Here is a 26,434-nt window from a genome sequence, read left to right as displayed (position 1 = left end):
CTCATGACATAGATTTACTTGATTGACACATTCCAGGGTCGGTGTCAATGCGTAGTCTACCGTGACGACCGAACATGAGATAATACGGACTGCATCCTGTGGATTCATTGACTGTGCAATTGTAGGCATGAGTAAGCGGTTTAACATTATTTCCTCCACTCAAGTTTTTGGCTATGATGAAGGGTGTCTAACATGGATAAAGAAGTTCTGTTATCACGTTCTACATTTCAAATTTTGCACAGTTCCGACATAACTTTAGATCAATCATCATTGGACTGTATATAGGGAAGACTCTGAGGACTAACTTGCAATATACAACTGGCGGTAGTTTCTTTTCTTTGATGTGCATAGCAGTTAAATCATAGGTTAATTCAATGGCTGTATTCAATATTTGCTTGTATTTGCATGTAGTTATAGAATAATACAAAGAACACAGAAATAAATTTTTATTCTTTTGACAATTACAAAATTTTATGGTACAGTTTGTAGCATTCTGCACCGAAATAGATGGCGTACTTATCGGCATACTTAGATCGGTTATCCATGTCTAAGATAATTTCGATTATTTCTCCACACACCCCAAGACTTGAAAGTACATGTATTTACAGCCCAACAGTTCCTTTGTAAAGTATTTTGGGTAGTCAGTCCACTTCACAGTCCGTCAAATCCTTCTCTGAACATACCGAAAACCTCCAAGGTTCACTGTCAGAATTATCGGAAAAGATTGATTTTGATCCAAATTTTCTTCAGCCTTTGACTCGCAACTAAGAGATCCTCGTCGGAATTTGCATTCACATCTATTCCACCGTCAATCTGTTGGCTAAAAAGAATTGATTATTCGTCTCATAACGTATTACTATCTATTTTGTTTTTGCTTTCAATTCAATTGAACCTAAATTTACTCCAAAATAGCGACAGTATAAACAGTGCATTCATGTGATTAGAGATACATTATGGGAGATTAGTTAAAGAGCTGGCAGTTCTCGCTATAATAGTTAAAAACTAGATAATGTGAAGGGAATTTGCTGAAAATTTTACTCAAATTGATCCACTCTGAATCAAGATTTTAGCGATTGAATTTTCGGCCTAGCCTCGATCATCATTACTAAAGTCGATACGATAAAAACACAGTCTCGATTATCCATTTCATGTTTACATCAAGAATGAAAGTGGAGCAGCAAATGGGACCCTAATCCAGTAAACATCGCAGGCTAGCCTTGACATTGAGACTCAGAGAGTTGATTATGGTCTGGATAAGTTAATTAATGTCTAATTAATAATTTAGATAACATTTCAGGCCTAAAGAAAGACCTGTAATAGGCATATTTAGCTCTTGCATAATGTATGTTTAATTCGGTAATTTTTGTTATTTGACGGAAACTATCGAGCAATTTTCCAATCATTGTTGACTTTTAATGGAAGAGTCCATTTAATTTAAGGGTGATTAAAACTATGACGTTGTATATGCCGGATATAAACCTTCTCTCCCTCGGATTGATATCATATCAACCTCGGGTAGGTTAATATCCTATACCTACGGCATAGTCATTGAAAACAACTTGCCATCATCATCGTCGTCATAGTTAATATCTTCCGTCTGCGCCTGTGCCCCCACCATCATCAGGATTGTGAATTGGCCTAGCTGGTACCTAATTTGTTCAGGTTTTTTGGGGTTTTTTTTTTTCTTTTTTTGGCCCAATCCTGCTTAAGATTCTTAAGCTTATTCCGACACTGGTCGTCCGTCCTTTCATATCCCTGGGCTGCCAGCCTTCTGTAAATTGACTGGTTGTGGTGCGTGCCCTGCAGCTGCACCTCTACGTCTCCTCATATTTGGAGAAGGAGAAGCCTCTCCGCCTTACTCCAAACCGTACATCGGTTGTTTGCCATATTAACATCAACAGTTCCATACACACGTTTCCCTCCATGCGATAAAACTGAAAGTTATTCGGTTCCAGTAAATATGTTGATTGAATCAAGTTCCCCACACTCAAATCTTGACAGTGAATAACCCGATTGGGAATAGTTGTTCCAGATTGAATTCGGAAAAGTAATCGGACTCGTTATTTCAGACTCAGTTCGGTCTTTAGTGAATTGAGTGTGACGCCTAAATCCGGAATAAAATTTCATTCTGAATTCCATTCAGATTAAACCGCAATTATCGCAACCTCAATCAAAAGGTGCGTTTACACTGTATGCGCATTCCGGGGGTCAGTCGCCGGTCGCCGGAATTAGCATTGGTTTGTCTGGGATTAAAAGCGGTGCGTCACATCACACGGGAACTCTGTTTTTCGTCCCATCCGCAAGACTAGGCAGCCCTCTGTCCTGCATCACTGGTATGGGGAAATCACGCCAGTCTTACTCACTGAGCCATCGTGGCTCCCATTTTATAACTAAAATTATTTCAGCATCAAACATACATAATGCAAAGAAATAAATTTTGTTGTCATGTTCATTCAGCTATTATACAATACATACTAGAAACTAGAATCTACCTGACTCAAGGCGTCTGGAACTAGCCTGCCCTGCCCCATGTTCCTGAAGCAACGACTGCGAGTTTTACAACATCTGGCCGTTGCAAGATTACTTCACAATTCCCGAACTTATAGCTACATTATCTACAGACACGTGAACAGTAGCGTCCAATCGAAGGTTATGACATAGCGACCTCCACGACAACCATGACATTAAACGAACCTTGAACTTTACAACTCGATTATCACATGTAGACATTTTAGCTTAAAAGCGCGAGACTTGGTATTCGCGACGACCGAGGACTTTGATAGGCTCACAAGCTGGGCTTGTACCCAATCCAAATTAGTGCCGAAATATGCAGGGTATTACATAAAGGCCTTGATAAGATGTACGTAGTTAAAGCGAGATCAAGCCTTCTATTGAAGATGGTCCTGCCCCTAAGGTCTAGCTAGACCGTAAATGATCGGCCGTGATCTGAACACGCCATATCTTTGGATTTGTATACGCCCACATTGAAATGTAGTTGTATATTGTCGTCGCCCCCGCCCGTCCGTCCGTTGGTCCGGCGCCCACAATTGTTGTGGAAGCTCTTCTAGATGCTAATGTTAATACCCGATTGTTTAAGGTCGTGTGACAAGGGAGGTCACAATTTATATCCGATTTTGATGAAACTTAAAATATTTGTTTATATCCCAAAGATCTCGGTTCCTTTTTATATTCACGCAATCGGACCAAAGCTGTCCAACAAAATGGCCACTCGGTTCCTTTCGATATTCTCGCATAAAGGACTTTAACTTCCTGGATTATGGCCCCTGATTGTACGAAAAATTGCATTTTGCTGTTGGTGAGCAATAAGGGGGGCTGACAAGCCCGTGTCTGTGGTGTATGCCGTGGTGGAAGTTCTGTTATAACTTTAAGATGCTCCAGGAGAATGCGTTATATATGTAAATAGGTTGAATTATGTTATTGCCAATAATTTTAACAACTGTAATGTTTTGATGGAAGCACGGAGATTTTTCTGTAACTTAGAGAAAGCCTAATATAGGTTCCCTGAGGTTTCCTGGCAAACTCCCATTTGGGCCTGTTAAGATGATACGGAAAAAGTAATTTAAACTAGGTTGACTTATTGTGTATTTCTTTTTTAACAAATGTTTTTATAGTTTGTTAGTAACATGGACGGAGACGACCATACGGTTGGTGGGAGTATAATATCGGGTTGCCTGGGATACTTTTATCTGCGTTTATATGGCCTATTGACCTGCTATTGTCAGTCCATCAGATCATAAATCTACAAAATTTATTTTCAACCGTCCATAAACAACCTACCAATAATTTATTGTTTTTATATAAAGTGGCTATAAACAGAATACTATATATCTACGTTTAACGCATTTAAATATTTTAAAGAGAGTGTTTAACAGTGTATCAATAACACCACAAACAATATACATGATAGGTATGCCTGTGAATGGCAGTAGTTAAATACTGAGCACGCCTTGCCTATAACGCTAGTCTATCAGTGTGTTACCTCAGGGAAAATGGCTTAATGTCATTCAACATTAGTTAGTTTTATCGCCATTAGGAAAAGTTTAATCGTGTCGTGTTCTGCAGTCGAGTAATATTAAAGAACAGAAGTTACTTTAGCTATCTGTTGCCTGGGGTGACATTCATTCATTTTGACCCATTGGAGTCGACGTTTGTATGCTGCTCAGAGCAGTGTATCTATAATAGGATAGGTTGAGAATCTATAACACATGAGAGTAATTTACAACCGGAGTAATAACAATAATAGCATCATTTGTTGTAAACATTATTGGAAACGTTTCTCTTATCAGTTTGATAATATAACATCTGGACTATTTAAACATGTCGTTCCTCTCCCCTGGACCACGAGTTTCACAATTTAAACGGTAAGTATAATCTTTAATATGTTCATATATGTGACCAAATTATATTCAATAGTTAATTTCCCCTTTAGTTTAAATATTTTCATTATTATGTGTAAAACATATCAAATATATAGAACATATGGCTTCATACAATAAAAACTTCTCAACCAACCAATGCACATTGACTGCTAAATATAAGTATTGTACCAGGGTATTTCTGCAAATTTGACACCATGACATACACGATGACGCTTTTTTGATTTATGACAGGGAACTGAATTATTTATGTTTATATTTTGATATTTTTTAAAACAGCTTAGCTAATAAATTATTTTTGACATGTCAAAATATTAATATTTTGTTAGACCGCAAAATGAAATAGGATCGTGTTCAGTGACGAGATGACCTACTATATCCACTGTGGCCCCTCTTATCTTTGATTAACAAAACTCCGTGTTAATATAAAAAGGGATGCTAAAAAAAACTATCCATTTCATTTATCTTCATTTTATGTTTTTACACCACATTTAACGATATCTACCATAAAGCGAATATTTTATTCGAACACCTAATGCATCCCGTCACGAACATAAAAGACCAAAATAAAATAAATATTTATGAGGAAACCCGGATTTTGTATAACTCGTTTTATGATACACTTTGTAAACGTGATAAATACGGTAAATGTAAAAGTGTTTTATCAACAGAAATCTTACATTGTTTTAAAATACCTGATGACGTGATGAATCTGTACAAAAAAAATTATATAGTTGATATTATGTTTACTTACTGTACGGGAAATAAAATTGATTTTATATCTTTTTAACCTGATTTTTTTAATAGAAAGAAACGCAATGCTGTGTATATTTCTATGTATATAAGTATAAACGTGTTCGAATATCATTTTAAAAAAAAAAACAAAAAAACAAACAAAAACAATAGTAAGACTAACTTTGAGTCTTGCTAATGAAAGATAAGAGTTGAGGGCCCCAGCGGTTATAGGTCGCTTCGCCATTGAACAAGGCCACATTTTATTTCACGACCATATAATTTATAACCCATAATATAAGCTATTTAAAATTGTATATAAGTAAAATATTAAATTAAACACTCCCCGTATATTATTTTACAATGACTGGCTACGTGAGCGTCAGGACCGGATGAAAGAGGACGGGGGCGGGGAGGGGGGCTGATTGGGCTGCAGTCAAAGGTCCCAATATAAAAGGGGTCTCCAAGTAGGTCCTAAACAAATTTGAAATTTGTTTACCGTATGTTGTAAATTGTGCCAAATAAATATATATCTATATATCTACCATATATACAGACATACACAATTAATGCTGATGCAAGGGCCCCAGCCAGTGACATTTTCAGCCAGGGGCCCCATGCAAGCTTAATTCGACTTTGTGAGAATTGGAATCCCGGAAACGTAACCTCGGAAAACAAATTGAATGCGGGTTGCAAAGAAGACACCTATGACATCTAAAAAACATAAAAAGATTGTATGTAGGTGAATGTATATTATGTTCTTTTTTATGGCTATTTATGGATTAAATAACATGTCTAAAATCGACCCTGTATATAATGTTCTTTTTTACGGCTATTAATGGATTTATGGATCAAATAACATGTCTAAAATATAGTGATAAAATACACCAACATTTTTTTTTTATCTAACACCCGGAATACGTATTTCTCAGCAAATCCATGTAAGTAGGTAGACCTCTGAACATTCAACAATGAAAACAATAGGACCTTCAGCATTAGTATATCAAGCGTATAATAGAAACTCATAAAATTTTGACATGCATATATCATATTTTAATAGCATTGTATTTACTGTAATTGCTATGAAAACCCGTTTATTGTTCACCTATATTCACAGTTTATAAATAAATAAATAAATTATGTAAACAATAAAATACAAACCCTGATAACTGCACTAACTTATGGGGTTTTTCTTTGTATGTGGTGTGGTTCTTATACACTTACTACCAGAAGAGAATTGGGTGATAATTATATATTGAGAATATGTAAAATATAATCCATGTCAACAAATATAATCCGATAATCCCACTTCTCAGACATCGATTCGTGTGTTTCGTAGAGAAAACTTGCGGGAATGATAGATGTCCTGAACATAATATAATATCAGTGACATTTTCAACAAACATTTGCAACATTCTCGATATGTTAGTGTCGATCAATCACAAATCTTCGACCTGATAATGTTCTATTACGTAAGCATTCCGCATATAAAATATACATTTCACAAATTATTATCTTGTCCAATATTACACAGGGTAATATGCTCACACTTTCTAGAACGCCTGGTACCACTTTTCATTTATAAACTATGACACAATATCTTCAGAAATAATAGCATTCCGGGGTAAAATATAATGTTTTAAGAGTATAATGGTACTATATACCTTATCAGAGACATGTTCAGCGAGTATGGTATCCTATATCAGAGACACGTTCAGAGATTATGGTATTCTTTACCTTATCAGAGACATGTTAGAGATTATGGTATCCTATACCTTCTCAGAGACACATTCAGAGAGTATGGTATCCTATACCTTATCAGAGACATGTTCAGCGTGTATAGTATCTTATATCAGAGACACGTTCAGAGAGTATGGTATTCTATACCTTATCAGAGACATGTTAGAGATTGGTATCCTATACCTTATCAGAGACACATTCAGAGAGTATGGTATCCTATACCTTATCAGAGACATGTTATAGAGTATGGTATTCTCTAACTTAACAGCTTATCAGATACTTGTTAGAGAGTATGGTATTCTATACCTTATCAGAGAAATGTTAGAGAATGGTATCCTATACCTTATCAGAGACACGTTCAGAGAGTATGGTATCCTATACCTTATCAGAGACATTTTAGCGAGTATGGTATTCTCTAACTTATCAGCTTATCAGAGACATGTTAGAGAGACATCTTCCAAGAGTATAATATCTGCACGATATTAGATACACCATTCAGAGACTATAATACTCTACACCCTGCATCATATTCACTGATAAATATTCACCAAGATATCAAAGACACCATTAGAGAGTATATACTATTCTTCACAATGCCAGGTACATCGTAATAGAGACGCCACCCAAGGTGCAACAAAACATTATTAACTGTGTGAACTACGCAAATGAAAAGTGGTACCAGGCGTTCTAGAAAGTGTGAGCATATTACCCTGTGCAATATTGGACAAGATAATAATTTGCGAAATGTATATTTTATATGCGGAATGCTTACGTAATAGAACATTATCAGGTCGAAGATTTGTGATTGATCGACACTAACATATCGAGAATGTTGCAAGTGATATAGATAATGTAGATAGGACTGTATCTCATATCAGTTATACCCTCAAGGTAAATTAATTTAGCGCACATAGCCCCGTCATTAATAATTATCTTATCTATCAAACGAAGAACAACATCATCGGTATAAACAGAGACTAGTTTGGTTACACATTAATATATATTTATAGGTTAGTGTTTAACAAGCTTCTCGAGCTATATTAATTCATTATATTATTTACTCGATTTAACAAGATTTTCTGTTTCTATCATTTTTCATAGGCGTATTAGACAAGGGGTTCAGAGGGGCACACCCCCGCCCAAACCATAATGGGTCCGGAGAACCGATTTTTAGAGTTACAAGGGTATGTCCATGGCACAGGGGGGGGGGGGGGGGGGGTATTTTCGCCCAGTAAACAGGTATGTTTATATTTTTTCGTGCAAATTGTCAGCCAATATTCCTCGATATATTTGGGCAAAACACTTACAAAACCTCTTATGATATAATACACCTATATATCAACTTATTTCGTTGTACGATGTTGGTAATATCTGATTGTTTTATATGTTGTATAATTTGGTCAGCAGGTGGTATAATTGATGTGACTGTGCACTAGAGATAGACATGCGTACATGACTAAACATTTAATATTTTTAAAAACATTTCTTTGGCTTTTAAAGAGAATAATAATATGTATTTTACTGCATGTCTTTAAAGATTCATTCTCTCCAATAAAAGTATGGCAAATTTGATATATTATATGGAAAGCATAGACGCTCAATCTTACTAGAAAAATACTGGACAATATGTGTGGTAAATGGACAGTAAGTAATGAAATATACATTTTGAAAAATGATCCCTCCCTTAATCAAGTTAGGTGACAAGCATGGCTTCTAAAAATAGATTTTTTTATAGCTTACAAAGTTTTGAGAGGGATTTGAAGCAAATTTTTGATAGATTTATTCCAAATATATCATCAAATCACACAGTTTGTACACTGGAAGGTATATATACAGCTCATCAAAGTACCATTAAGTTTCAATATTTCCAGCCGCTATTTTCAATTAATATTAAAGATGCCTTATGAAAGAGATAACTCTTTTTTGGCTTCAAATCTTAAATAAGTTATTATTTAGACATTATTCACATGACAATCCTATAATCAACTCTCCAGAACATCAGATGGTCGATATTTAAATGGATTTGAACACCCGCGAGATTTAAAGATTTAATGATCAAATGGATAATTGTGACCTAGTCTCGGTTGCTAAGTACCATTGTTACGATAAAAGTCATAACTTCGCCCAGAATAAAGTAATTTTGACTGAAATTTTCAATATATTCATTTCTCATTATCTATTTTTGAACTATTATAGGAATTATAATAAATCTTGCATAATGCATCTTTAAGCAAGTTTTAAAATCAAATATCCCAATGGTATATACAGAGGCGTAGCCGTGAAATATATATGGGGGGGGGGTCCGCAACCCTAACCCATTTTTTAAAACCCCTAAAAAATATAAACAAACACCATGTGGCCATGCTGTGTACCAAGACACCGCGTGCAAAAGCATTATGGTTACGTTGCTGGCTGAGCCCGTGGGTATATATCACCAATATGTAACATTCTTGTCATACATGCATATAGTCAATTTATCATTTAAAATATTAGTAGGGTTTTTTTGTAAATTCAAATATATTTTATATCGGATTATATATAGATATTTTTTTCTTTCTAAAAGCTGAGCTACATAAAATATCTGTGGACTGACTTATTGTGTTTGTTAATGATTAATCACGACAAAATGGTATTGATTAATAGAGATTCCATCAAGCATTATTAAATTGTATCATTAGTGCAGTTGCCTATTGATGTAAATGGATTTTTTTTTTCATTCAGCAGAAAACATAAAGATAACCAGAACAACGTCATCGCCAATAGATGATTAAAACCTTTTGGGGTTATCTTATCTTTAACATACAGCTTGATGCCAGGAAGTCTGTAATATTGAATCCTTTGTTTTATCATTATAAGTTGCTCTTGCCACAAACCTTCGTATTTAATAATTGCCAGATGAGAGTAAAAATTGTAGTTATTACAAAATACTGCGCTAATTTGGACACCCTTCAAACCCATCCCCACCCCAAGTCTTCTTTAGCAACAACTAGCAGTGGCAACGAATATGCAGTATGCATTCAAACTGGCGAATTGAGACACCATTGCATGGTCTGCATTCGCAGAACAGCGAAAATGGCAGTTAACATAAACAGAATGGGTGCAATTTTGACCAGAGAAATATTCGTTGTCGTCGAAGAGGAAACAATTTAAGGTGGAACAAACGAACGGCATGATTTCGAGATGAAGTTTTATGTCCACTCGACACAAACAAGGTCATTTCGGGACTAACATATAGTTCAATTTTATTTAAAGGAGCTAAATCACTAATATTTGGGACCTAGAAATTGACACAGATGGGTAGCAACGCATCTAATAATGTAATATGAATGTATATAAACTGATTTACATTCAAATTTCATTCAATCGTTACTCTAATTCCAAATCAGTTATGTTCGGCGAGATACACCAGAAGTCTCAATTGAATGGCAATCTCTAGCATCTGGTTATTCCAATTCTCACCGATAGTTTTATTGCGCATGCTCTCCAGATAAGAATATGGTGTCATCGTTTGGATATCAGAACTCCATCTTTTCCCTGTAAGATCACAACATCAATGTTGATTTAAATTGACAAATAATTCGCGTTTTCAATGTTGAAGACTTTGGATGATATTGAGTTAGAGACTTAGCTAAGCTTACGCGTAGGAGTCTTTAGTAGTGGGAGCAAACAGGAGGACAGGGAGAAACCCACGAGGTTGGATAAGCGACCATACTCCTTGTCACGTACAACTGGGGAAACGAAACCATGTCTGTTGACTCAATGACATACCTTATGATACAGCGCGCACGCGCTAACCATTCGGCCATTGAATAACCCGTCGAAAAATAATATGTGTAGGCCATAATAACGACTGGTTGCAGTATATCATCAGATGATGAGATAAGATAAATTTTATTGCATAAAAACGCCCACGGGCAGCAGCATGTGCGTGGGAAAAACAAGATGTGACTTTTCCTGCTTAGATACTTTATGTGTATTATATCTGCGATCGAGGGTGCCACATTAAAGGAGATCTGCGTATGTCCATAATAAAATTAATTTCTTCCTTATCTTTCAAATAAAACAAGATTATCTACTATACAATGCCCCATTTGTAACTATCGATAAATAGTATAGTCTTGTGTAATATTTTCTTAAAGTTGATGACCTATATAAATATAAAGATAAATATACATGGAGCTGGTTAAATCTGATCTTCACTTGATCTGCACTTCTCGGCATATTCCTTGATTTTATACAACTTCCGTTCAATGAAGTAATATTGAATATGTGGGCTGACTAGTAATACAATTATGTCTGGAAACATGTTGTAAGTATGATATATCTTGTGACTTGACAAAAACAAAACAACAACAGCTATAATTCTTATTTAAAAAAAGTAGAATGGTATTGGGGTGATGGAAATTTACAAAATAAGATTCTGTTGTTTAAAGGTGTATGTCTACTTTGATATGTGTCAAAAATATAATTGTCGATTTGACTGTAATTTCTATACTGACTGGATTAGGAGGATAAAAATATGTGGGTACTAATAAGATATAATCAATTTTGCGTTCAACAGTCTACAGTCTAAGCCAGAAACGAAACTGGAATTTGTAAACTCCACTGAAATAAATATTTAATTGTATGTATAAAGCTGGTTCCAACCAATAATCATCGATATTACGTATCAGACAAACCAAATTCAACATTTTGTTTTGACCCAAATCCAGGAGACTTTTCCTATTGCTGGTTCCGATGTCGTACAATCCAATATTATTATAAACATTATGAACTCGGTACTGTTCTGTCTTGACTGCTTCAATGGTGTTTACAATCCGCTGCTTACCTTCGTCTTCACCGTGGTGAGTCGGGGTGACTCAATAAGTAAGGGGAGAGAGAGAGAGAGAGAAATGGAGTTTAACGCCCACTCGACACAAACTAGGTCATTTCGGGACTAACACACGGTTCAATTTTATTTCAATCATTCGCTAGCGCGTAGGGGTATTTAGCAGTGGGATGAAACCCGAGGACCCGGAGAAACCCACGGGGCTGGACAGGCGACCCTACTCCTTGTCACGTACAACCGGGGAATCGAAACCCCGCCAGTTGACTCAATGACAGACCGTATGATACAGCGCGCGCGCGTGCTAACCATTGCCCCCCCCCCCCCAGTAATAAGGTGCTGGCTCTATTTTTAACTGAAGTTGACCGAGAAAGTTCCCCGGTATTTTCCGACAATGGTTTCTCCTTGTCAGTGGCACAGGACGCAGGATCTGGCGTGGAACAGCGTCTTGTCGTTCCGATGTACGATAAAAACTAGGTCACGTGTACGTAAATTACATAAAAGAATCCTTGACAGTTAAAATACAATTGCTGACCTGACAAAATTTCTCTTATAGCACACTGTATGACGCAAGTCCCGTTGGAGCAGAAAAGTAGGACGACAAAATCTCATTTCATCCATTCATTCTGTCTTAAAAATGTCACGGCGTTACAGCATATTAGACGTGCGTTGTAAAATACTTTCATATGACAAAGATGGGTTCATATATTACCATGAACTTACAAGCGTATCTTTTCATACAGGGCCTTTTTCGATCTCTTTCAGCCAATACAGAACCTCTCTCTAATAAAACCTCTTGATATATAATATAGAGGAGGTTATTGCAGCTGCAGTTATAACGGACATATACAATTCCAAAAATTGGAATTCAGCGTAGATAAACACTTGTTTATCTTGTCGGCCTTTAAAAGATAACGAATAAGGGATTAAAGGGTGCGGTGGACATAGGTGCCGTAATGGCCCAAGACCTAAAATAAATAAGATCCATTGATATACTGCATAATAACACATTATTTAATTATATATATTACAGACACAGTTTAGCTAATATCGACATCGGAACGAGGTTACCAAAAGGTGCAAGGCGCGGTTCAACGTTACCCACATTTCTACCAGCCCTGACTTCCTCAGATGCAGCAACACGTCAAGACTTCCTGGAAAGGTAAATGTACATTGCTCACGAGACTCAAAGCCCCATCTCGTTCGATGAAAGGGGCTTACCTTACAAGTTTGGTTATGCATGTAAGAGACCAACCCCAGTAAGTATGTTACCAATTCAGCACATTTATATAATATCATTATTTATCGGGTGGTTATTTCCAATAAAAGTATGGCAATTTTGGTATATATGGAAAGTAGAGATATCCAATCTTACTAGAAAAATACTGGATTCCCCGAAAAACACTCATGGAGCGTATACAGGACAAAAATGTAAGGGTTCCCCTAATCAACAGCCCGACGATTATGACCTTCTGCACGCACGATGTCAAAGGTCACAAGCGACTATTGAGCGCAAGTTGATAACTTTATGAAGAGTTAGACGTACAATACTTTCTGAGATAAAAATGACGGGAAAAGACGCGGGTAGTGGATAATCCGAGAATTTAATTAGGATTCGATATTTGTAATAAATAATAAGCGATTAAAAACAACATCGTCTTATGTATGCAATGATTTCTCCTCTGACTCCCAAGACGTGACGTAAACATGACCTGGTTTGATCGAATTTTAATAGCAGGGCATTCCTTTGCAATTACAATGTTTGAGAAGGATTTGAAGCATAATTATGACAAATTAATTAGTTTGAATATGTTTTTGGTCCATATATACCATTAAATCACCCAGTTTGTACGCGGGAACCCATCTTTAATATATCGTGTTATTTTATAGTATACAAGTGGCTGTTGTTCAAATATTCCAAAAGAAAACTCTTAAAGAAAATGAACTTGGGAAACTACAGAGTAACGTAAGGTAGATATAATAATTACTCTAATACAGAAGTACCGGTGATGAGAATTATTAGCTACTAGTGCATAACCCGGCGTTAACCAGGTTGTGCCCGTGACTGATCTGAAACCGGAAGTGGTAGGCCAACGCCACCTAGCCTATGTTACTCCCGGTTAAATCTAATTAATAAGGCCAACTTCAAGTTTGGTCAACAGGGCTAGCGGTAATCCCAGCCCTAACCCAATTATTGTTGGGGTTTTTGGCTTTGGTGGGAGTTGTCGGCTAGGAAGCCACTTTTAGAATCTTAATATTGGGGTATTCTGCTAGGAAGAGAGCTTTAGAGTAGGATCATTGGCAAGGGACCGAGTCTTGGTGGGGGTCAACGGCTAGGTAGGGTTATTGGTATGTGCACGACACCCCACTACTCATTATAGATAAATGTGGCATTCATTTCGAAAATAAGCGTCTAATTTCCTTTTTGGCGTAAACAAATCTGGAATCAGGTAAGTGATGTTTTCGTCTACTAGTAGGATCTATCTTAAGATACTAAAGGATGTTTGTTTTATCTTATAAAGGTGTTAAGATACTAAAGGATGTTTGTTTATCTTATAAAAGTGTTAAGATACTATAGCCGCATAGGATGTTTGTTATATCTTATTATTCTTATGAAGAAAAATTATATTATTAGTTCCATAACAAGCATCTATATAGTTCACGATATAATATATTCAAAGAAATAAAACATGCAATCATTCCAACTAACCAAGTCGAAAACATTTCAGTGTTTGAAAACAAGTCAGAAGTGTCCATGTTAATAAATGAAACACATTAATAATTTGAATATATTTTAGACAATCGGGTTAATAACCAGGGAAGACGGGGACCCAGACCCTTCCTCGTCACCACATAAACCGTTAGTGGTCTGCATGTGTGTGTATTGTAGCACTTTTTTTTTCTTTTTTTTTTAAATGACGGCTTTATTACCTGTAAGCATTATGCCAATACCGGTATTGAAGGTCTGAATAGTGTTTGGCGACATGACTTGTGTCTTTTATGAAGTAAATATGTTAATGAATTAATTAGGTATTATTTTCACGCTGTTAATATGCCTATTTGTTTGAAGAAAACATTTAACTATGTAATCAATTAGCATATCATACCTAATTTAATTTCAGATATTTAACAGATACCGAAGCTGGTCCATTAATATTTGATTATTATAAGGTTGGTTTTTGTTTTCACCATACCTAATGCATGTACTTAAATCAGTTATGATTTAGAAATCCTAAAGGTTACATCATACAGGATGTTAGGAAATCTTCGTGGAGTGGATAAATTAAGAAGGGTATTTTGATACATGCTATAATCAGTGGTAGTCTACATTCTAAAATGGTCATTTAGAAATTGGCAAGGATGGGATTTTTATACGCCCAGATTTTCATGTGGACGTATATTGTCGTCGCTCCTGTCCGTCCGTCCACAATTTGTTTGTGAGTGGACACTGTACAGGTCACAATAAAATAGCCGATTTTGACGAAACTTGAAATATAGGCCTATCTCCCACAGATCTCGGTTCCTTCATGGATTATGGCCCCTGGTTGTACGAAAAATCACGTTTTTAGATTGTGAACACTCTAATCATGGTTGAGTTCGAATTTCGTGAAAATCGGACCAAAACTGCAGTACAAAATGGCCGCCCTCGTACGCAAATAGTGTAAATATATGGTATATCAAGGTTGTGGCCCCGCTAGAGGACACAATTTAGATTCGATTTTGATCAAACTTGAAATACATGTTTATGGCCCAAAGATCTTGATTCCTTTCGATATTCGGGCATATTGGGTCGTAACTTCCTCAATTATGGCCCTTGATTGTACGAAAAATTACGTTTGTAACTTGTGGTCCTTCTAGAGGTAACAATTTTTATCCGATTAGAAAAAGTCTTTTGAATATATCACCGTTACACCCTAATGATGGTTGAGTTCGAATTTCGTGAAAATCGGACGAAACTGCCGTACAAAATGGCTGCCCTCGTACGGAAATAGTGTAAATATATGGTATATCAAGGTTGTGGACCCTCTACAGGACACAATTTAAATCCAATTTTGATGAAACTTCAAATATAACTTTATATCACAAAGATCTTGGTTCCTTTTGATATTCGTGCATATTGGATTGTAACTTACTGAATTATGGCCCTTGATTGTACGAAAAATCGCGTTTTTAGCTTGAGGTTCCTCTAGAGATCACAATTTTTATCCGACTGAAAAAAAAACTTTTGAATATATCACCGTTACACGGTAATAACGGCTGAGTTTGAATTTCGTGAAAATGGGACCAAAACTGCCGGACAAATGGCAGGCCCTTGTACGCAAAATATATGGTATATCAAGGTTGTGGACTCTCTAGAAATCACAATTTTGATCCGATTTTGATGAACCTTGAAATATTATATCTTTATAACGCAAAGAACTCGGTTCCTGTCGATATTCGCGCATATCGGGTCGTAATTTCCTGAATTATGGCCATTTATTGTACGAAAAATCTCTTTTTATTTAGCTTGTTCTCTATCCATCTCTTGCAAAATGTAGGCGTATCTGCCTGGCAGCCGCTGGTTTTTCGGGCATGTGAATGAATCCTATCGAAATCTTGCGAACAGGACCGTTTTCGATTGACTTTGTTAAAACTTGTTTGGATTTCAAAATTTTCGGATCGGGCATGTCGCTGCTTTAGCTTTTCGTCCCGTGAATTTATTGGGACATAGGATAGAACCCTGTTGAAATTTAAACTTTTCGGAATGCTGAGTTTGTGAACTTGGGGCAGAACGAAGTGAGATTGCTCATATAAGGATAAAACAATGATTACGTCTTGACTTTTAAATTTTGCTAACGTAATACAAGAGAGTTCGTAATGACAATTATCTAACATCATCTGAGAATATTTAAAAGAATCTTGACTATATTATTTTGAGGTGTTTTTGTGGTTAGAAATAAAATCATTATTCAATACACGATTTACGATATTTGCTTTATAAAGGACCAACTATTGAAAAAAGGCATGGTTATACTCAGAGAGAAAATAAAGAATGAAAGGGGTAGGTATTATATAGCAAATTATTGTTACAGTACTCCCTATTTGAATTCCATGACAGTTATATTCGATATTCTTTACGAATATGTGATAATTATAGATGAACATTATTTTGTTAATTATGTTAGTTATAGTGTGTATCTGGTCTCGCTCACGTCACACACACACACACACACACGAACTACATACTCGTCTTAAATAACTGTATGCTAGTATCAAAACGATCCATATAATGCCATTTAAGAGTGTGTGTGATAACCAATATTTTATTCCTGCTCCCCATATCACTCTATCTATAATGGGGGGGGGGGGGCTGTCATTGAGTCACAGTGGCGTCGTTTCGATTCCCGACTTGTACGTTGAATGTGATAAGGATCAGAGTCGTCTGCCCAACCTCGTGGGTTTTCTCCTGGTCATCCGGTTTTCTCCCACTGCGAATTATTGAAATACAATTGAACCATGTGTTAGTCCTGAAATTACCTAGTTTGTGTCGAGTGGACGTTAAACCCCATCTCTCTCTCTCTCTGTCTATAATGGACGCTAATGTAGAACCTTCATTGGCCCCGCTGGTGCAGAAAAGTAAGACGTTAAACCTCATTTTATTTTTTTTATAGGCTAATGAAATAAGCGTTTGGATTTGTTTCCTAGACAGATATTTCTATTTTATTAATGTGTATTTCAATTGTCAGCTATGTACATATTTGTAATTCTCTGAGTATTTCTGGTGTTATTTTCAACATTCAACACTGGATTGTTCTGAATGTTATTTTTAACTTTAGTGATCTGTTTTGACGTGCTTGACATAATAATGGCATATACTTTAAAACAGATCATTAAAGTAATCACTGCCGAGGTTGGGTCAACTTTTATTAGAGCTTGGCTTGAGACGGGGGAGGGGGGGGGGAGAGAAAACCCACGAGGTTCGACAGACGACCTCACTCCTTGTCACACAAGCTAGGAATCGAAACCACGCCACTTGAATCAATGACAAGCCTTATGATTTAAAAATGAAATGAAATGGAATGAGGTTTAACGTCCTACTGTTCTGCTCCGACTGGGCTAATAAAGACGGTCATGCGCATACAGTGTACTATGAGGGAAATTTTGCCCGAGCAGCGGCACTTTGGCCTACTCTTATATCGAATTTCAGCTGCCAAGGAATCTTTTACGTGCACGCCAATATATACAGGAGTCCTCGGGTTTTCGTCCCATTCGAACGACTAGACAGCTGTCCATGTCAGGCCCTCTGTCCTGCACCACTGACAAGGGGAAACCACGCCGGAAAAAAACGATGAACTTTCTTATGATTTAAAGCGCACGCGTTAAACCATTATGTAATAATGATTCTTTCAACCCAAATTAATTATTTTATATGCGTTTATTGCATTTTGAATATAGCATGTTTTATAGTATCTTGCTTTGATATCGAGTCCCTTGAATTTATACTGTCGTTTTTATCAAAATACAGGTGATATTTAAGTACATCTACATTATATATAGGTCTTTGGTGGGTAGCATTACTAAAAAATATAGATTTGTCAAGGGCAACTCCGCTTTAATATCATTTATTTTCTATTCGACATTATTTCGCTATACGGTTTATTTTTAAAATTTACCAAGTAGAAAGGAGGTATAAAAATAATTCCAGAAACAATTTGGATAATTACTATTCAATAGCTTTTCCAACTGTCTCGATTGAAAGTAGAAAATTAGATTTGTTTGTGTATGGCGCCTGAAACCTTTTTACATATGAAAATTATGATTCTTTTAGTTCTCGGCTGATTAATTCACATTTGTTACTTGCATATTTAATATTTTGACATGTTTTATGCTATTTTATTGTATATTATCTTGAACACTTTCGCATCCGTCAAAATATAAATAATTCTTGTAAATTAAATACATGTCTTTGATGGGTAGTATTAGTAAACAATAAAGATTTATGAAAGGGAGTCCAGCTTTTGTTTAATATCATTTTCTTTCTGTCTGGCATCTAATTCGGCACTGATTTCGCTATACGGTTTACTGCTCAATAACTTTAGTATCGAGTAAAGGCGGTATAAAACATTTCGTGTATAAGTAGTTTTCAATACGCCTTTAAGCGTTCGCCCCATCTTAATTAAAACCTGGCTTAAACTGATTGTATAGTAGCTGCCGCGGGAAATACTAAATCAAACGAAAGGTCGAGAGTAAACCAGATGGAGGTTTGGAAATTTTGAATTTTTGGGGGCAATTTTGAACCGTTTGCTGTTTATATGTCTGCCCCGGGTGTTGTAATATTGTATACTATTCTACCAAACGTGGCAATGAAGTTTGCTATGGGAAAAATTCTGCCCGGATAGCTACGTTTTCTCCTATATACTCTTCATCGAATTCTGTCAAGGGTTAACTTTACGTGCATTCGTACACGGAACCAGGGTAATTCGTCCCATCCGAAAAAATAGACACTTAACAGGCTGTCCGTTCTGCAGCTGACAAATTGGAACAAAGCTGGAAAATCCCAAGGAACTTTCTCGGCCAACACTGAATCATACCCCAGCTGTCTTCTTGATTAGTCAGCCAGTGCCTTATTCATTAATCCACGGTGGTTCCAACTTTAGAAATAGGGAGCGAAACCCCTAAGAAAATATCTTCCCTGTGTCTGATACTAAAACGGTAATATGTCGAATAATTTTAACCAGATTGTTGTGAGTTTGCCGTAAATTGTATATAGTGACCACTGGCTATGAATACAGAAAATATCGTCTGATGACCTTATGTGCAATTTAAATTCTATCACCCATTGACAACTCGTATTTTGCGGGAATACCACGCCACTGAGTATAGATAATACCGGTATTGACGGGGTTGATTTAGCACGGTGCTACACCAATGCTACACGACTCTAACTTTTGTTTAACACTACGCCACCGTAACCATATAAACTAGGTGTATAGGATCGTTCATCATTTCATTTGACAGCCTACAGGGGCTTGTAATATTTGATAGACATTGATTGATAGCAAAATGGGTTGATGTTCGTTGAACTTAAAAAAAAACTAAGGGACATGTTGTACACAGTTACCTGTAATTATATAATTGCTGACTATTCAATATAACCATTGTCATAATTTACAGGTGCTGATTTATTACGGTTGTTAGGAGATACATGGGAAGGTTTTTTCAAAGAAATGCTACCATATCTACAAGCTATACTTCATCCATTAAAGGTACATCACCAGTGTATTTTCGCCGGCTAGGAGTGTGGTTCCTACCCTTTTAGATCAAGTGTTTTGGAAAGTATATGTCAAAAGTTGCTCATATAAATCTTTCTGTTATTGTTTTGATATAGTGTTGCAGATTTTTTATATTTTATTCTTGTCTAGTATAATTTCAACACCGTATGTGATGGCATAAGATGCACTGAGAGTCAGTGTACACACACATACCAAATTTAATTACCAAAAGCACGCAGGTACTAACTACAATTGCCTTCGATCCAACGACTTTTCTTAATGTGTATTCATCTGTAGCCAGACGAGTGGATACATAGGACAGTTCTTCTCAAGACTTCATTTTTTTCATTTACGTCGTTTCATCAACTTTCCGAAAACCCGCCAAATGCCATGTAAATTAAACATATAATTATTAGCACTAGCATGCGCGAAACGTGCTTAAGCCACGGAAACACACACGGATAGTAACCCTGCTTATATATTCTGTATAAAGACCAGAAAGGACAGCATTTTCTCTAGAGAGGACAGGAAGAAAGCGCCAGATTTTGCTTTCGTTGTACGTTATATTCTTATACAGTACTATAAACCGGGCATTCACTAGAATTTCTTGAAAAACCTCTCACTAGACTCAATACATGTTTTAACTATTGGAGAATCACATAGCGGTTTATACCTAGTCCCATCGCCCACCCCACCCCACCTCACCTCACCTCAATCCTCCCCACTCCTATTCAAATACCACTACGAGCTTATTGGAAAGCTTACACATCAAACAAACGCCGAGTTTGGATATAAACATTTTTTTGGCGTTGCTGACGTCAACAAAGTTGACGGGGGATCTTTACGTTAATGCTGGATATTGAATAACATATTAAACCCTTTGAAACTGTCGAAGTATGATTTTATATCAGTCGTCAGTATATTTATTGAGCCGTAATTTTGAGATAGAAAAACATCTTATTAAACAGTTAGTCTGTATTTTAAGAGAAATGTTATATGTACTTAATCAAAAGAAGTCTGCGTGTGTCATGTATAAATCCTAGAAGAATTAACTATACGTTTTGATATAGACATTGATCGGCATGTCTTCCTCTAAAATCCCCCGGGGGTTTAACTTTATTCATATCTAGACATTTATACTTAAATGAAATCAGATTCATAGACCTTAGGTAATTATTTTAAGAAATAAAGTATCTTTGTTGGAAATTTTGAGCATCCTACTTTCATCCATACACATCGACATTTTTTTTTTTACTTCAGAATACGGAAATGTCTATTCGAGACGTCACTTTACTGGAATTTAGAAATATTGTTTTATTAAAGGTTAGTGTGCATGGTAAGTATCACCACTTTATTATAGCGCCGTGTAATCACGCTTAAAAAAACTTGAAGTTGAACGAAATAGACAATTTACAATGTAATATAGCACATGTACAGCCAGGGAACGGAAATACATCAACCAGCCATCTTTGTGAAGGTAGGCAGCAAGGGCGTCACATGATGGTGCAAAATAGCAAAAATCAATTTCAACGGTCTCGGTGACAGGGGATGGAGTTACGAATGTGGGAGTATATGGATATAGCGAATCCTAATTTCTGACAAAACTGATTTATCTATGAAACGACTGCTTATTGTTCAAAGTTCAAAGTTTATTGTTCTTTGAGACATATGACTCATCAGATACAAAATACATAAATTATTTACAATATACAAATTGTCACATTTATACAATATGGAGAGATGAACAATGTATGTTAAATAAATCCGATTAATTAATACTTTAACTACGAGATAATTATCTTGTAAGTACGAGATAGTTATCTTGTAATTACGAGATGATTATCTTGTAAGTACGAGATAGTTATCTTGTAATTACGACATAGTTATCCTGTAATTACATTTGATTGACCGTAATGGTCTTCTCCGTATATCCGTCTCAATTACGAGATAATTATGTCGCAATTACGAGATCATCAGAATTGTTTTGGGTTTTTTTCATAGTGGTCTTCCGTATAATGATATGGTTACTTCATCTTGATAATCAAACACATTTTTTGTAGAATCTCTCGGCTATTATCCTAGATATATTTAATTGGCACGTATACTATTACTATCTCCCTGATAATGTCTACTACGTCGTTAACACATTTCATCGCGTGCATTTTGCATACCGATAGTTCATTGGCCAATCACGCTATTTTACCGACATTTCGCCTAATAGTTTGGATGGAGCTATGGCGGGTGTGGCGCCAGGCAGGGTAAGCTTACTCTTCCGGACACCTGTTACCACTGTCTGTCATGTATTTTGTACACGAGGAGCAGTCCATTTGCTGATTACACTATTTAGCTCGAATACACTATTTTGCCAATAACGTTTTTTAGGACTTCGAATTCTGTCTTATGGTTTGGATTGTTCGTACTTGGTTTTATTTTATTTCATCACGTGATACATTAGCAGAAACCATCTGGGAAGACGACAAACACACATACTTATATAAATTACATCTACGCTCAAGAGTTCCTCCGTGTATTGGCAATAGACCGAAACCTCCGAAATAAAAATAATATAATAATCCCCCAATGTAGATCTAAGTTATATAACACACCATTTATACCAACTGCAATATCTGAATAGAATAACCTCTCAGGAGAAATAAGGACTGATCTGTTAATATCGCATTTCAAACGTTATTAATACAACTTACAGGAGTTAAATCTCTATTCTTTGGCAACTTGAAATGGACACAAATGGGTCGCAACGCATATAATAATGTAATATGAATGTATATAAACTGATTTACATTCAATCGTTTCTCTTTTTACTCTAAATTGTATGGCAGACTTTGGCGCCTGGTTATTACAGTCTACACCGGTACTATTCTCCTGTGGGATAAGTTTAGCCTCGTTCGTCGAGTCGCCTCATTACAAATGGCGCTCGAAAGCATTCTGGCACGCGATTCCTCTCCGAATTTTAAAATTTCCATTTTGTCTTAAATATTGTATATCAGAAACCCATCTTTTCACGGTAAGATAACAATATCAATGTTGATTTAAACTGGCCAATAAGACGGCATACTCTGGGTGATATTGAGCTAGCGACTTGCCTCCTTTAAACAAAATCCCAAAAATACCACTCTTCGGGTCCATTTAATAACAAGTATGTCTTTGGAAAAATTGAAACACTGGAAAATCTGGTAACATCTGATAACATTAACCACAATATTAACAGAATTTGATAATAACTTTATGGAGTTTAATAATTAAAAATAAAGTATGCTCTATATGCATTTGTTCATAGCATCAGTAACTGCACCCTTATTCATACGAGCGTATAATATCATAATAGGTAATGTTTATGGAAGAAGGGCTTATTGCGAGATCTAATGTTCGTGTCGACTCTCCAGTGTTGTAACATTTCATGAATAAATATAGTTTGAACCAATATAACATAGTTTGAGTTAACAGAAAAAAAGGAATATCTGGATTCAACATTTTATTATAACATATACAATAGTATCATAATATGAGAAACCCTTCTCTGGTGAGCAACCCAAGCTCGTCTGATTTGTATCATGTTGTTGTTGTTTTTGTTTATTAAACATTTAACGTCCAATACATTAATATGATATTATGGACCAGTTGATTTAGTTAAATTATGTACACTTAATGGGTTGAAAATTGGTAAAAATACAAAATAAAAACGTCCGTGTATATCAAAAGTCATCTTAAAATTGGTAAAAACACAAAAGAGTCCTTGTATATCAAAAGTCATCTTCTCCCTCTTTCATAATTGATTTGTATCAAAAACCATGGCCAATTTATAGTAAATTCAGTGGTGATATAAAGTCAATTAAATATAATTGTACATACATTAATGATATTGAATAAAGAACTACACAATGATAGATTATCTCACTATAATCATGTGGCAGGCTACAGAAAAACTGAACACTAGGTAAACGTAATTAGCGATCAGCGGATTATCTAACTTGATCATTTACCCATGGCAGCTGCTGGACCATTGTTAAATGGAAACAATAGTGTGGTCAATTAGGAAACAGCGGAGATTGTATTACGCATGCTGCCATAGGATGATTATAATCGTTTACCTATTACTGTCTCTCACACTATATAGGGTCCTTGCTCTTTTTTATCCCGGCATTATTAATATTTGAAACTTTAAAACTGTATTTCAGAAGCACTACAGTCAGCGACATTTATACCTCCAAACGTAAAACAGATGCTTTTAGTTCTTCAGAGTGTGTCTGATGGAAGTTTCTCGTCAGAAAACACCTATAAACTGGAAAAATTAGTGGCCATAGCCGTGGTACCCTATTTAGGACTACGTGGTTTGTATGCGGGTTCACCAGATCCAATAATAAAAGCTAAAAGTCGTTCAACGCCTCGCCTTGTTGTTACAGGTAGGATTCATTAGTCATCGTTTGCCTTCTTCCGTGGAACTATATCCAACCCCCGAGTGCGTTGTGCATGTCTTCTTGATCCCCCATTGGCTATATTTTTCCGCTATCTATATATTTTGGGTCAGTAAACAATAAAAATAAATTTTCATTCCTTTGTCGTGCAAATATCTACCCCTGGAAACTCTTCCCGCACTGCTGCAATATACACAACACACTCCTCGATACAGTGAAAGCTTTATTTGATTGTGAGAAAAAACGGTGCAGTAGACTACCAGAAAATCTAGCAAGTGATTTAGTTTCCCCAATCTGCGCAAAACATGCGATTCCTTGCATGTGCGCGATTTGCGTTAGCCATGGCTATTTCTGTAATATCACAATTCTCTTTGCAGAAGCGGTAGACTCTGAATCCGAAGAGCCGGAAGAAGAAGTGAAGGTATCGCTATATTCTACATGGTCTCCAGCAACAGTCAATAAATTCTCTAGTCGACTTAATAGTATATTTAACAACAAAAAGTTAGCACCGGTGTTAGAACATGGAGATGGTGGGCGAAGACACAGTTTGTTTTCATAGTGATTATTAACTGATACATTTGTAAAAATAATTGTGATAAAAAAAAAAACTTGTTGCCAATAACATTTCGCTGTTTTTAAGTACCCGGTGCTTTGTATAACACTCAGTTTTCAAAAGACAGTTAATGTTAAAAACAGAAGAATATGTAGATATATTTAATTCATTCTGCTCTGATACTGAAAAGATGTGGCTTATTGGTAAAACCTATTATGCATAACTGTTAAATGCAGGCGAATTGCGGGTAAAAAAAATACCGAAACCAAACGATACAGAAACAGACAAATCAATCAGATAGATATAACTATACATGGTGTATACGGTCCTCGTGTCGATTAATAATACATTTAGTTTTATTGTCGTTTCCTTGATGATGTCAATCATTATGGAAAATTCCACATAAAATGTGATTTCTGGTCCTCTAATCAAGTCTATGGAGATATTATAACAGTGTCATGACATAAAATAATAAAAATAATAGTCTATTCATGATACATGGGCTTATGTATGCAGCAGATTATTAAATTATTTTGTATTATTGAAAATAAAAATACTTTTTGTTAAGTTAATGTTAAATTAATTATTTTAGCCACATTTTTTGTCACTGGTAGATTATTATGCCATAGCGAAAAGTTGTGGGCATGTTATCGGTTATTGTACAGTTGACTTATACATTACAATAGCCATTTTTCAACATATATTTTTGACAAAATGGCAGCATTCATACGTAGATAATTCCAATGAATGGCACATTAGGCTAACCTGCTCAATTTCTCATCTCATGGAGGGACATGGAAGTCCACGGAAATTAGCACACTACTGACAGAAAAAATATTTTTTTTAGTCTTTTTTATGGCTGCTATAACAATAAAAAAAAAACGAGATCATTTTTATTTATTTTTTTTTTTTTGAGAATTTATTTTCATTTCTGTTGGTTTTTAGGCGTATAAACTTATATACTGATCTGTGCACTTACAGGGTCGGATTCACACTGATCCGCAGTGAATATTTGCTAGGCCGCGACAATCACTGATAAGGATGACATCGATGCGGCTTAATGAGCCAGTAATATTAACTTTTTTCCTGAGACAAATTAAATTCTAAAACATTTTTTGTATGTATTGGAAAAATAAATAAAGGCGTTTGACGTATTTGTAGGTAAAAATTATTTCCTATTTAGTGTAAATGGGTATTAAAATGACTAAAATGCAGCATTCTCTCCGAAGCAGTAACGTGTTATGTAAACAATGCACGCGCCATTCAGCCAATGATTGACGCCGCGTGCTGTGACGGCACGTGTTAAGGCAGTCATCTTTGACAGAGATATATTACTAGGCTCGTAATTCTCTGTGAAACAGATTGGGTCGGATTAAGCTTGCATGGGGCCTCTGGTTGAAAACGTGTCACCGTGGCCCCATATCCGTGAAGCAACGACCGCTGGTTTCACAAGATCTAGCCGTTGCTAGATTAGTCTGAAATTCACGAACTTTTATCATTTC

The 26,434-nt window shown here is 36.0% G+C and overlaps 1 protein-coding gene across 3 annotated transcripts in view; it reads left to right on the top strand.

Moving 5' to 3' along the window:
* The window catches only part of LOC126810988 (proline-rich protein 5), a 30,278-nt gene extending 4,779 nt beyond the window's left edge, over positions 1 to 25,499 (top strand). The window contains exons 1-9 of one of the 3 annotated variants that reach the window (XM_050536449.2): positions 3,942 to 4,382; positions 12,728 to 12,856; positions 13,585 to 13,665; positions 14,817 to 14,865; positions 16,678 to 16,735; positions 19,849 to 19,940; positions 21,207 to 21,282; positions 24,143 to 24,367; positions 24,757 to 25,499. In XM_050536449.2, the coding sequence (XP_050392406.1) occupies positions 4,339 to 4,382; positions 12,728 to 12,856; positions 13,585 to 13,665; positions 14,817 to 14,865; positions 16,678 to 16,735; positions 19,849 to 19,940; positions 21,207 to 21,282; positions 24,143 to 24,367; positions 24,757 to 24,938 (936 nt within the window). In that variant the 5' untranslated portion in view covers positions 3,942 to 4,338 and the 3' untranslated portion in view covers positions 24,939 to 25,499. Of the gene's footprint in view, positions 1 to 3,941; positions 4,383 to 11,085; positions 11,179 to 12,727; positions 12,857 to 13,584; positions 13,666 to 14,816; positions 14,866 to 16,677; positions 16,736 to 19,848; positions 19,941 to 21,206; positions 21,283 to 24,142; positions 24,368 to 24,756 lie in introns of those variants that run through there. The other 2 variants (XM_050536450.1, XM_050536448.1) reach the window with 2 other exon arrangements.
* Positions 25,500 to 26,434: the final 935 nt, after the last annotated feature.

Source organism: Patella vulgata, chromosome 2, assembly GCF_932274485.2.
Source record: "Patella vulgata chromosome 2, xgPatVulg1.2, whole genome shotgun sequence".
In the NCBI taxonomy this organism is placed as follows: Eukaryota; Metazoa; Mollusca; class Gastropoda; family Patellidae; genus Patella; species Patella vulgata.
This window is presented reverse-complemented; position numbering and strand designations above follow the sequence as displayed.